This window comes from Passer domesticus, chromosome 1, assembly GCF_036417665.1.
Source record: "Passer domesticus isolate bPasDom1 chromosome 1, bPasDom1.hap1, whole genome shotgun sequence".
Classification (NCBI taxonomy): domain Eukaryota; kingdom Metazoa; phylum Chordata; class Aves; order Passeriformes; family Passeridae; genus Passer; species Passer domesticus.
This window is the reverse complement of record NC_087474.1, coordinates 67,296,677-67,310,080: the sequence shown is the minus strand read 5'-3', so window position 1 is coordinate 67,310,080 and position 13,404 is coordinate 67,296,677. Positions and strand designations below refer to the sequence as shown.

Genomic DNA, 13,404 nt, shown 5'->3' with positions numbered 1-13,404 from the left:
AAAAGCTTCACTCTTTTCTAGTAAGCAATGGACAGGGACATAAAAATTACAGAATCACAATCTCTGGGCTTAAATTCTGTGTCTCCTAGATTCATCACACAAATTAAGGCAACTTTCTTTTTTGTTATAATTTCTCATCAAAGAAAATTTTCACAGACATATAAAAGTAAGTTGACTGTCTATTCTATTCCACCAAAGCTGTGCTTCCAAAGCTCTTTACTAAGTTTTCCAGTGCAGTGCATATAAATATATATATATGTATATATACATACATAAACACACATGTATGTGTGCATATATATAATTTTTTTTTTCTTAAGACATTTATGATTCCTTTTTTAGTAGGCATCAGATTTAAGCTAAATGCTACTCAAACTAAGAAACTAAATATTGAAGAGATATTTGCTAATGATTTGAAAAAAGCAAACTATCTGAATTGTTTGAAGTTTCTGGGGCTATCATCTGAGCCATTTCAGTTCAAAAAGCTTTTCAAAAATGCATTCATTCTATTTCTGTATCCAAGTCTAAAGAATACACATAACAAATTTCAGAAACAGATGGATTATCAACATACTCAAGTTTTTTGTTTCAAGACTTGGATGATTATGTGCATGAGTCTTCCTCAAGGTATTTGGCAACACTTCTGATCCAAAATACCTTAAGGTATTTTGGAACACTTTCACCCTTGAGACCCTCTTGACATCTATTTGGGAACATTATCTGTGTGAGTAATGCATGTATGTAAGTGCAGCTAGTTTTAAGTGCTTATTTTGAGAGAGAAAGGAAAATATATGCAGTGTTGCTGAATCCATAAGATTACACACATTCTACACAAGGACACAAGACACAAGTGTTTATTAAAATAAAAAGCTTTAATGCTTTTGCATTTAAAAGATTTAGCAGAAAATAATTGCTACAAACATGCTACAACATACATGTTCAAAAAAGTTTTCAGTGCTTTCTTTCAAAGTTCAGCATTTTGGCAAAAATAAGTTTTTCTGTATATACTTCAAAACTTGGCTATCATAATACTGATATAAAATACTTCATGTAGAGTAAAGTCAGGTGCATAAAATATAATAAGTAATAAAACATACTGTTTGAATAAACATTTAAAGTATAAATTTCATTAGAAAACATGCAAATACTGCAATATTTTAAATGGCACTTAAATATAGATACTGAGATTCTTTATATTTTGCATCCAATATGAGATTCTGAAATGTACAAAACTATAAAAAGAACACATCTCTTCACTGAAGTCAGGTACTAGCATAGAGCTTGATTGTCATTTTACAAGCAGTGAGCCAAAAGTCCTGCAAGTCTTCACTAGTCCAAGGAAAGATGTCTACTGAAATAGGCCCAGGGCTAGTTAGTTTTCTTCATAATAAAATATGAAAGTATATTTACATGAGAATAAACTCTTAAATTTTTGGTAAGGTAATTAAGTAGCAGCAATCTGTTTCTTCCAAAAATGATGTTTAAAATAGGTGCATGCTTTCTTTGTCACTGATACGCATCTGAATAATATAAAATTAGCATTCTTCAGTAAATTCAAAACACTGTTTAGTTCATGGCTGAAAAAACCCCATAAGATCCCTTCTCCTCAAAATCATAAATCCATAATGTCAGAACCTTCCAGAGCATATTTATGTTTCCAAGATCCATGGAAAACAATCTGATTGTGCTGAAACAGTCATCTGACTAGTTATGAATAAGAGAATAATCTTTTCACATTATTCAAATACTTTTAGTCCTTCATTGAAAAATAGAAGTTCAAATCTTGCACGTTTTTTGTTTTCTGGTTCAGTGATCAACAGCTCCAACTGTCCTTCACAACATAAATGCCACAATGCTCGTGCATATTTCCCAAGCAGTTATATGCAGTATCTCAGTGCTGATGACAAGGTGAATAGAAGGCTTATGAACAGGGAGTGCAGAGCAGGCACCGCTTGAGCAGAAGCAGAAGAAATGCTAAATGAAACTTGTACTTGAGATGCAATTAGAGCTGACAGTGGCACGTGTGATGCTAATGTTGGGCTGTCCGAATTGATCAGAGACTCGATCTTTTCTGCCTCTTTATTGCAGGCTTCAATCTAGAGGGAAAAAAAGAAAAAGGTTTTATTTCTTTTCTTACCATGTAAAAAATGCAAAAATATTCCCATCAGCACATAAGATAATAAAATTTTGGGGAGTACTTGGAAAACAGATCAGAGATCTCATCATAGACTTTTTAGTACTATGAAAACTCCAGTGGAAGCCCTGAGCAGTAGAAAAGGGAAAAGAAGGAAGCTATATACAAGTTAGTGTGGGGTGATAAGTTTTGAATGTTGATGCAAAAAAGCCCACAGTGAATTATCACTAAAGAAAGTGCCTCTAAAACTGAGGACTTCCTGACTGACCAGCGTACTTCCTCGAAGTCTGCAATGGTGGAAAAACCCAATTTTCTCCTTCCTGGGATTTTTTTTCCAAATGAGAGGTAACTGATTTCATTTATGGGAAAGGGAGAAAAGAATGGAAGTAACAGAATCTGGGAAATCCAGATTCCACTGGTTTCCACTCCCCCACTGACATGATGATATTAATGAATTTCTGTTAGGAAATTAATTTTTTCCACTTAATTTTCTACTGCATCCTAGAAAGGAATTAGTAATAAGTCTCTTTAAAAGCATTGGAAGCTGCCTCTGGTGAAGTTTAAACTTGACAAGCTTAATGTCTGGAGGTCCAAAGCTTTGAAAATTGAGGAGTGTCTAGCTCAGCTATGTGTGCCACCAATGCGGTAAGCAGTGGTGGCCTCTGATTTCAGAGTCCTCCTCCCCCCAGGAATCTGACAGCACCTGCTGCAGATGGAATGAGAGCTGACCAGGCTGGCAAGACTTTCCTTCCTAAGTCCTGATAACATTTTGGGCTATTTCTGCTAGAGAAGAAGACGGAAGTTGGAGCTGAGTTGGACATAACAGGGCATGAGCAATCAAATTACCATCCTACACATACAAAAGTGAAGCAAATTAATGCTGGGTAAATAAAATAATAACATCATCTACCTGCAATGGTTTGGGATTCTGATCCACAGGAATGATGAGAATCACAATTTCGGATTCTATGCTTAAGTATCCAAATACATCACACTGTGGCACTGACACATGCAGGCGGATTTTTTCAAGTATGTCAAGTACCGTTATCGGCTTTTTATCTGTTACCTGGAGGAAAACAAAGAGCTCTGTGGATGATATGATATTATGGAAAATTCTCCTCCTCCATTTTATAACATTATGTCATGCCAGAAAATGTGTTTCAGCCATCAAACTACTCAGTTCCAAACTCTACACTAAATGCTAGCAAAAGACCTAAAGGATTCAAGGCTTCTAAACATCATTCTGAGAAATGAGTCACTGATTCTAAAAAACCTGAAAGCCAACCCCTCCAAAAATGAAAAAAAAAAATTTGAAGGAAAGAAAGAAAGAGGAAAAATATTTACTTCTTATATTAAGTGTGGTTTTGATATGTGTTGTCCACTTTCATGGTTAGTGTGTCTATCTATCACATACCTAAAAATAATGTAACTGGTTATCTGTTACAGTGGTTTGTGCTCCCACACTGGAAAACAAGAGGCAGAACAGCCCGAGATTTATAGAACTCTGTAGTATTTGAAGCAGTTTTTTCTCACATGAACCAGCTGTCTGAACTAAAAGAGGCAGACATTACAATCCAGGTGTGAGGGTGCTTAGTAGTGAGGGTAGTTATCACCAACTACTTGAATAAGACCAATACATTTCTTCAACTAGAAAGTCTTCTAACAGAAACTAAATATTCTTCAGGGTCACATGGTGTAATGTATGAACTGAGAAGCTGCAGTAACCCTGTGTCCCTCATACCATCAGAGATGACAACTGGACAACACTCCAGGATGCAGTCATGACACAACAGACACTGTTATTCAGCAAAACTGGTCAACACACATACACAGCTCCTACAAACACAAAATCTCTGACAGAAAAGCAGTAGAATCATACAGGCTGTTCCCATATAATTTGTCTGCATTACTACAAGTCAAAAACTGTAAACCGCAGTATTACAAACTATGAACCTGAGTCTGCTTGTTTGTGCCTACTCTAATTCTGTTTTGCTTTGCATTGTAATTCAATTTATGACTCAGATAAATAAATAAAGGAAAGTATAAGCAGTACAAGGAAAGAAAAACCCAACAATCACAAATAACAACTAAAAAATAATGGTTTTTATAACATGTTAACCTTTCAAGAGGAAGTGCACTGTAACTTGACTTTTCATATACAATTTAACATTAGGCATGATTGAACTGTTTACCCTTGCAAAATTATCCAGCTTGTCTTTGTCATATAAGATTCTCAGCATTCCAGCACATAGTGGACAGCAGGCTCCTGTGTGAATTAAAGAAATCTCAGTAATAAAAACAAGTAGTCTTTTCACTTTTAAGTAAGCAAGAGTCAAAATTTGAATATTAACTAAGCATGAAAATAGCAAAATTACCAAAGCAAAGTAAATTTGACAGCAGAATTGCACATTTCTAATATTTTCTTAAATATTGAAAATATTTATAATGCAAAATCTGTCACCTTTCAACACACTTTTGTTTCTATCAGCATGAAGCAACAGGATGAATTTTCATTCTTTTTAAGATCCTTTATTTTTGTAAGCTAAAAAAAACCAAACGGGAGGCACTGTGTGTACCACAAGACTTTGTATGGATGCATGCATATCACCTACAGAAATGATGAATTTCAAGAGCTGATATAGCTAGGACGTGGCGGAAGTTTTATGCACATTGCAAGCATTAATTTCTGCAGTTACACCATGTTGGAGAGTAAAACCTTTGGATAACAATGGAGAAAAAGTGCTTGTATGACAGACGTCGTATTTCTCCTACTGTTTTTCCTTACCATGTCAGGAACCAAAGGGGTAATATTTCAACTTTCTATCCATGGCTGTGTATTAAATCCACTCACAAACTTACATGTAATTCACATTCACAGAGTGACATTTACAGTACTAAATGTTATTACAAAGCATGAAGATCTTTTTCAAAGGGGGTGAGAAAGGAGAAAAATAAATAAAACTTTCATTTTAAGAACAAAGCTTTTCTTGCTCTGTGTATTACCTGTGATTAGTTGTTGTTTCATAAAGGAAGCACTTGTGGAAACAATAAAAAACTGGTTCAAACCAGCACACTGCAAAACTATTTCTGCTGTCTTCCACAGTGCTGTGAATACATATGGTATTTTACTCTGTCTCCTAACTAAATACCCTCTTTGCCCTTCTGGGAACCCGATGCTGATGACAGCTCAGCATTCCAATGTGGTATCTGTGCTGCCACTTCCGAAAAATTACTCACCAGATTCCTAAAAGCATCGTACCCTGGACACCACAGAGCTCATTTGTTTCTCCCAAACTCATCCCAGCTGCCAGTCTCTAAGAGACTGCAGGAGCATCCCCCTAAAGCCTTTCCAATTCAGGTTTACTTATCTGAGTCCTGATGCTGGCTGGTTCTAGCCCTAAGCAGAGGCATTGCATCATGTAACCTGTTAAAACCTGCTATTCCAACCATCACCCTCTTTATCCCCAGAGCGCGGAGAACTCTCCCCTCTCTGCTGTGCCCAGCGCACCTGGCGCAAGGACGGGTTTGCAGCCGGTGGCAGAGAGCTGGGGACACCTGACGAAGGCGCACTCGGAGTGGAAGCCGTAGTCGGAGAGCGCGCCCACGGCCTGGCAGCGCCCCTGGTAGTCCACGGCCACGCGGTCGGCGTAGGCGGCGCACACGCTGCCATAGGTCTCCCCGTTGTGCCCGCACACGGGCTCCAGCGACCTGCAGAAGGGCTGGAACACACAGCAACGCCTGCAGCGCCTGCTCGGCCCTGCTGCGCACACTGCTCCGTAGCTCCAACGCAAGGAAAGGCAAAGGGAATGGGGACTCACTGCTACTATTGTCAAACCTTTGTAAAGGTGGGAAATAACCTGCCAGTTTATGAATGGGCCATAAATGAAAAGGGTAAGCACTACAAGAAGGTGACAGAGTCTGAGAAATGCACAATAAAACGTATTTCAGAAACTAAGTACTTTTGTTCTGTGCAATGCTTAAATAAAATGACCATATTTAAATTAACTTATTAAATCAATTTAAATAATTATAATTTCACTGTATCTTAAAATATTCTATTAATAAAATTAATTTTTAAACAACTCTTTAGTAATTTATCAATTCATCTTAGTGTAGGTTTGTGTGCTTAAAATTTAGAGTGCATGCACATGTTTCTAACATGTTGTTATACGTTTTTATGTATAATTTATTTACCTATATTACTTACATTTGTGTATGTGTTATTGTAAGGTGACACAACCACCTTGTCTAACATCACCGTAGAGAGTGGTGGGATGCAAAAACTAAACCTAATTTTAATCCTTCTCAAGGATTAATATGAAGACTAATCCAATGCAGACTAACTAGAAAATTATTACAGACTGCCTAGTATGTAAATAGATCCTGAGCAAGGAACTTAGTAAACCTGGGGCACAATCACACAAAAAGCTAAAGATTTTGTATATGACTGAGCATTATTATATATTTCAACAAGTTAAAATTGGTAAGAATTAGCATTCAAGTAACCAAGGAACTGCACTAATTACTGTAAACACACCTTAGTGTGCAAGCTTTAATAGTATATATAGTAAGATATAAATATCACAAGTATTACCCCCAAGAAAGCATAAGTAGAGCTTTTGATTGGCTTTCAGACAACTGTTAACTAAAGCAGAGAAACACTTGACAAAATTCTGAAGATTGTGAGATTATTTTTATACTAGTTAAAAATAAGATTTTAGATGACTACTTTTTATTAGAACATTTTATAAGCTATAAATCCCAAAAAGATTACTTAAAAAGACCCAAACAAACAAACAATATTTAGAAAAACAAAAATAAAAATAGTTAAGTTGAACACCAAGGAACAAAGAAGATTTGATAATTATTGGCAGAACCATGTCCTACCTGGCATGGTCCTCGGTATGCCAAACTTTTTCCTTTTTGGTACAAAGTACACAAGTTAGTGTATTCCACATTGTCTGTGTCACAAACAGGATCCCGTGTCTGGTCACAATTTAACTGCCTTGGCACACATTCATGCTGGGTGCATTCAAACTTCTCAAAACTGGTCAAGCAAACTTGTTTCTTTGGTATGCACCTGTGGAAAGTCATAATAATTACATGTCATGTCATGGGATTATTGTGTTTTTAAGTCTCAAAAATTGAGGGAAAATATTTTCATTGACATTTTCTCCAGTTCTTTAGAACTAATTGGTTCAGCAGAGCTGCAGGAAATGCAAGTGATAGAAAACTCTGAATAGCCCTTTTCAGGTATCATCACAAACCTGGAAGTTTCACGCCACGTTTACTCAATGTATGTCAACACAGCTGCAGTTTCCACAAACATTTATCTTTTACCAAGTATTTTTCAATGGATTATTGACAAAGGCTTGGATAAACTTCTAACCTACTTCCACTTAATTTTGTAAATGAATATTTAAGAACAGCTAGGGTAGAGAAAACATGGAAAGAGCAAGAAGAAAAAATTGTACTGCAGAGGTCTAGTCTCTGCCTTCTCTGGGAAAGGGGTGAAAACAAGACCTACAAGATTATATGGTTTCAATTACAAATACCTAATTTGATTCTAGCTTTGGAGGTTTGGAATATTGTACAGCATCCCACCTAGAGGATGACTGCAAACAAACAGAAAAATCCCATATTTACACTTTCTTGGCATCCATTCCTCTGTAACCTTCACAGACCAGCACAGACAGAAAAACAGCACAATATCTTTCCCCTTTGTATTAAACATGCACCTTCCATGATCTTATCTGCAAACCATTTGGCATAGGCCCTGCAAGGCATCCCTCTGCTAGAGGAATGCCAGTCAATGCAGTCTGCTGAGGAGGCTGATGAAAGGTCTCATGGCCTCTCTGGACAAGCCCCTCCTTCCATAAATTACAGCAGTGCTGCCACCACTGCATCATGCACAATATGTCCTTATTCTCCCATGCATTACAGACACGCCTTTGATATTAGGGAAGGCTTGGAAATTCTGAGATTTAAACACTTCCCAAGTGGAATGTAAGATCCTAAATACATTCCAGGTGCATCAGGGGCATTTTCAGATGAGCAAGTTCCATTTGAGCTACATTATCAAACTGACCCAGAAAAATGTATTGTGTACAGTCTTTTACTGAAACTACAACTTTGGGTTCTAAGCATAATGGTATTTTGAAAAAATGGAAAACCTCTATATATTCACCAAATTTCAAACATAAAAGGTAAAAAATGTTTATCCACAATGCAGGTTTGAAATTCCAATTTTGCATGTCATTATGGCTGTAACAGCTACAAAACTACAGTGTTTTCTCAGTATTTTTCTCCATGATGGCATTTTAAGTGCAGAAAAAGGAAAAAAACCCTAAAATTGCTACAATCAGCTTTCATGAAAGCACAATGTTACACAACTTATTTTGATGGCTTTCTTTCAAAACAGAAAAATGCACTAATTCAAAGGAGACTGCAATATTGCACAACACTGGGAAAATTGAAGACAGAGACCAATATTGTGAGCCACAGACTTTGATCTCTGTAAGAAAGGTCAGACTTTTTTTTCCCTGACACTAGTACAAAGCATATTTTTGTTTTAATATATTTGTCTATGCAGATTTTGCTTTTCTTGATATTGAAAAACCAAAGATTGTACAGACATAGTTTTCAGAAGATTTCAGTCTAAGGAAAAAAAGGGTGATTGATATTTTTTTTATTTTAGAGACAAAAAGCACAGATTACTGACTGAAAAAGCAAGACTGACCCAAGTCTTGAATTCAGATGTGGATCTTCTTTGTAAACTAGTAAAAGGTGTGAAACAAAGTAGTAAAATGACAGTTATTGCCATTTTGACAAAATCTGTTTCTGCCACTTTTGAAAGTGTATGTGAAGTCTCCTTTATTGCTAAACTGAGATCTGCATAATGAATTTAATTGACATAGCACTACAAAACTGGAACCAAGAACTGGCAGCTATTACAGTCCAATATTACTAACTGCGATAAATAAACAGCAGCTACTTCAAACAGTTTTATTGGAAAGCCCCAAAGTAGAATGTTACAATATACAACACATTCAAAGAACACGTAATTCTGCTTTATGAGTGGATGAAGCCAAAGAAAAGCTGAAAAACATATTCTGCTTTTACCTTTGATTTTTATTACAAGGGTTTGGGTTGCAAGGATCCTTGGAAATACACGATCCAAATTCAAACTGGTTGTCTTGGAGCCCAACGCAGCGAGCTATGCACGCGCTGGGATACGTGCGCCCGTTCTGGCCACAGACTGGGACAAACTGGTCCACACAGTTACAGGGCAAACCTGCAAGGGCAACACACAGAACAGGGACTGCATGCACACTCATTTTCCACGACACAAGATACAAAAGATGGCACTGAGGCATCTCTGCCTTCAGCCCTTTCTCCCACCTGCCATTTAAGCAATGTTGGAGCACAAGGAGCAGGAAGGGAAGTTTTTGTCTTGCCTCTTTGCTCATTCTACTCAGTTTTCTCCATTTTCCCCCTAAACTCCTTATCTCTCATCCCTAGTGCAACTCTGTCTCTACTTATTTTTTATGCATTACTTGAGGTTTTATTTTTCAGTATTGATTTTTTAAAAGTATGTGCTTTTCTTGCAGTGCGGGTTGGACGTGAGAAAAAAAAAGTTAAAAAACATAGTAATAACAAATTATCAAATTAACAGATGTGCTTTCCATTAATGCTGCAGAAAAAATTTAGTTGGTAATTCCTGCTCTAAAAATACTCAAGAGTTTTCATGGCTTGGAAAGTTACCTGTAAACTTCCGGCGTTCATCCTCTGAGCTGTGCTCAGTTAGACACTGACGTGTGGAACAAATTAAGTTTCCAGCAAAACAGGAACAGACATTGCAATCTATATTAAAGGATGCTCCATGGCCTTCAAATAAATTAAGTAAATACATACAATTAATGCAAATACACCCGAAGACTATACATTCATATGAACTACATAGATATTACAGTCTCATTAATTGTTTCTGTAATTTCCCTTTTCAGTATATTTTCCCATTGAAATTTCTATCCTTTTTTTTTCCAATACATTTCAAGTTTTGCTTTATTCACTTACAGGAAAAGTCTGTTCACATGTGGTTTTGATTAATTAGTTAACCACTAAGAAGCAAGCACTTAGTCCTTTCAAAGCCTGTACAAATTAGGTTTTCTGTTTGGCTTTTTTTTTTTAAGAACAATAAATTCTGGCTAGCAAGTTTCATGTTTTCTTAAAGGTAAGGCTTTTGTAAAGACACATTCTTCTAAATTAAATTTACATAAGCCTTGTAGACTTTTAGTCTCACACATAAAGCACAACTTGTATGTGTTTCTCAAGAGGTAAAACTGCCAATGCTTCATTCTAGCCTTCATTGGATTGAACGTATTTTATAAGTCAGCATTGTTTTCACACCTGAATCAAACTGCAAACTTAGAGGATTTTTCTTCAATTTAGCAACTCCAGTTCGGTTTTCTGAACTGCCCATATGACTGCCCTTCACTGTCATGTATGTTTTGTATCAACTCAATTCATGTTGATGACAGACTCTGATCTATCCATAACCAAACTGGTTATCAAAAACTACCAACATGCACACAGCTCTTGAGGAAAACATAATAGCAATTACCTTACAAAATAAGGTAATTCCCTCTCATCTCTTTTCAAAGGATTGAGATTGAGAATTAGAATTTTTAAGAAAATATTACACAGGCACAAGGAAACCCCTCAGCACTGGAGCAATTCAGAAGAGGTGCTCAGAGACAAATGAGGGCAGAACAAGAGGAGGTGGGAGAGAAAGCCTCTGTAGCACAAAAAGCTCTCTTTACACCACAGTACTACTCAAAGGAGCAAAGAATTTGCCAGCAGGGAAGAAAAGCTTAGAAAGTAATGCCAAACACAGGCTCTCAGGTGATTCTTCAGACTACCTGACAGGATCCACCTGAAAACTGTGCAGGGCTATTGTCTTTCACTGCCAAGGAGTGCACACAGCAACCTATCCTCATCAGTAATCATTTAATCGGCTGGAGTCAACTCACAACACAAAACCCCCTGCATCATTCAAAACATTCAGAGTTGTTTTCTTTATAGAGAATGGTTTCACAAAACACAGTTCAGATGTCGAAAGCCTCGCTTTTTATGACTGACATATAAACCAATGAAATATAGTTACTGCAAAATATTTACATGGTCACCATAAACTTTTAAATCTTTGCTTTCAATGCATCATCTAACCAATTTGGAACCTAGTAATTTTTATTTTTTATTACATAATACCTAATCACCACAAACACTTTGTAAGTCACTATGGCAACAGAGGAAGCTGTCTTTGGGGTTGTGAAAGCTGGTTTTGGGGTTGTGGTAGTTTGTTTGTTTGTGTTTAAATGGTCAGCACTTACTGAATACCTACAGCTACACATATTATGGTTCCCAGAATAAGAGCTGTGCAACCATAAAATACAAATACATCATCAAACATCTTTGTGATTTTCACCAACAATCTGAAAAACAGCAGGTTTCCTTGGATAGAATGGTCCATAAGTTACAGTCATCATTTAAAAACTTCATTTGTTAGCAACCATATCTTAAAAGCATCCACTTTTACCAGATATTTTCTACAAAAATAGATCAAATATATTGTTAATGTTAAGGTGTTTTCATTGTTCTGCTTCCATGACAAATAGTACCAACTCTGAAAAAAAAACCCAAAACAAACCAAAACCCAAAAGAAAAGTTTTAAGTGTGTTTGGCTGCCTTTTATCTTCTTTGGACAAACAACAACAAAAAAAACCAGATTCCAAAATCCCCCATTCCGTTCCCTGGAATACTGCAGGCAGACTTTTCGGACTGATGAAAATAATATCCCAATTTCCTGCTCTTTCAAGATTTGGGGTTTGGTTCCCAATCTGAAAATTAAGTTTGTGACACATGAAACTACAGCAAGTGCCTTGCTTCTTAACTCTTAATTAGTGTGAAAATAACTCATATCACATGGTAAAAACCAAACCTCAGTTATTTTGGACTCATGAGATATTTTTACCTTGCTTTAGCTCCGCTTGGACAACAGTCTGACAGTAGTTTAAAAGGGCTGATTTACAGACACTAAACAATATGCAGTGCTGAGATATGTAACTGTTCACTAGCAGAATATCTCTTGCTTGCTGATTTTAAGACACCAGCTTCAGACAGGTCACAGCTCAGCACAGACTCCACTTTATATCCAAGACCTTTCATAAGTTTTCCCCTACCTTAGTAGAAGCTTTTTTTTTGGTTTTCTTTTTCCAAGATTATAATGCCAGTTTGCATGACAAAAACACACATTTAAAGTTCTCAAGCAAAGAGTAAATCTGAAAATAAATCAATATAATCTTCTAAGAAGCATCACCTGTCACATCTCCTTGAACTCCTTTGACAGTCAGATTAGGTAGAACCCAATAAATCCTTGTTACCCAAGCCAATTTAAACTCTAAACAGGGAGCTGCCATGGTGAGGAAGACTTTAAAAAACAGTGTTCAATACCTTCATCATTATCATCATGTATTTGCTTACACGTTTATTTTTAGGCATATGTTAGCCCCATGGATAAATATCTTAAACTATAATTCTTATTTAACTTTGAGATTATGCAAAACCTATTAGGGGATGTTTAATGGACAAGCCAAAGAAAAGGAAAAGGAGGAATTAAGATGAATCAAACAGGAAGATGTGTGGGAAAGCAAAGGGAAGAGGGGAAAAAGGGAATGGTTCAGTGTAGACAGGTAGCTGGACAGTATGCCCTTCTCACTGAGCCCTACAATTTGATCACCACAACCTATCCTATACTTTTATCCAATCCTATTTTTACACTTTTATGATGTGTGCTTCCTACTCTGTGCAGGAGTACTAACAAACCTTAAGGTGAATGAATCAGTAAGTAAAGAGGTATTTGTGTCAGCCACCGGAATGGAAACACAAACCTTGGGAATTCATGGGTCCAGATGCCACAAGCCACTGGAAGGAAGAAAAAAACCCCAACAAAATCCAAAACAACTCCTCACCAATCATTTGGAGCTAGTAAAGAAACCATTCCATGCTAAAAAGAACTGGCGTACTGAGGACACCCTTCTATGACTGATTGAGACAGGCACAGTTCAGTACTGATTTCAACAGTGTAACCCTCCAGCATATATAAGGCTTAACCCAGTATGAAATAGAGGGATGCAATCATCAGCTTCTCTATTTTCTGATCAACTCTGAATTCAGATCCTCTGTGTCTTCTCACATAGCTCAAAATTCCT

At 36.7% G+C, this 13,404-nt stretch overlaps 1 protein-coding gene across 7 annotated transcripts in view; it reads right to left on the bottom strand.

Moving 5' to 3' along the window:
* Positions 1 to 853: 853 nt before the first annotated feature.
* RECK (reversion inducing cysteine rich protein with kazal motifs) overlaps positions 854 to 13,404 on the bottom strand; it is a 47,942-nt gene continuing 35,391 nt past the window's right edge. For 6 of the 7 annotated variants that reach the window (XM_064422100.1, XM_064422053.1, XM_064422062.1 and 3 more), the window contains 7 exons: positions 9,899 to 10,021; positions 9,257 to 9,428; positions 7,022 to 7,214; positions 5,643 to 5,853; positions 4,327 to 4,400; positions 3,045 to 3,200; positions 854 to 2,096 (listed from right to left, as the gene is read on the bottom strand). In XM_064422100.1, coding sequence (XP_064278170.1) covers positions 1,878 to 2,096; positions 3,045 to 3,200; positions 4,327 to 4,400; positions 5,643 to 5,853; positions 7,022 to 7,214; positions 9,257 to 9,428; positions 9,899 to 10,021 — 1,148 coding nt within the window. In that variant the 3' untranslated portion in view covers positions 854 to 1,877. Of the gene's footprint in view, positions 2,097 to 3,044; positions 3,201 to 4,253; positions 4,401 to 5,642; positions 5,854 to 7,021; positions 7,215 to 9,256; positions 9,429 to 9,898; positions 10,022 to 13,404 lie in introns of those variants that run through there. The other variant, XM_064422067.1, reaches the window with a different exon arrangement.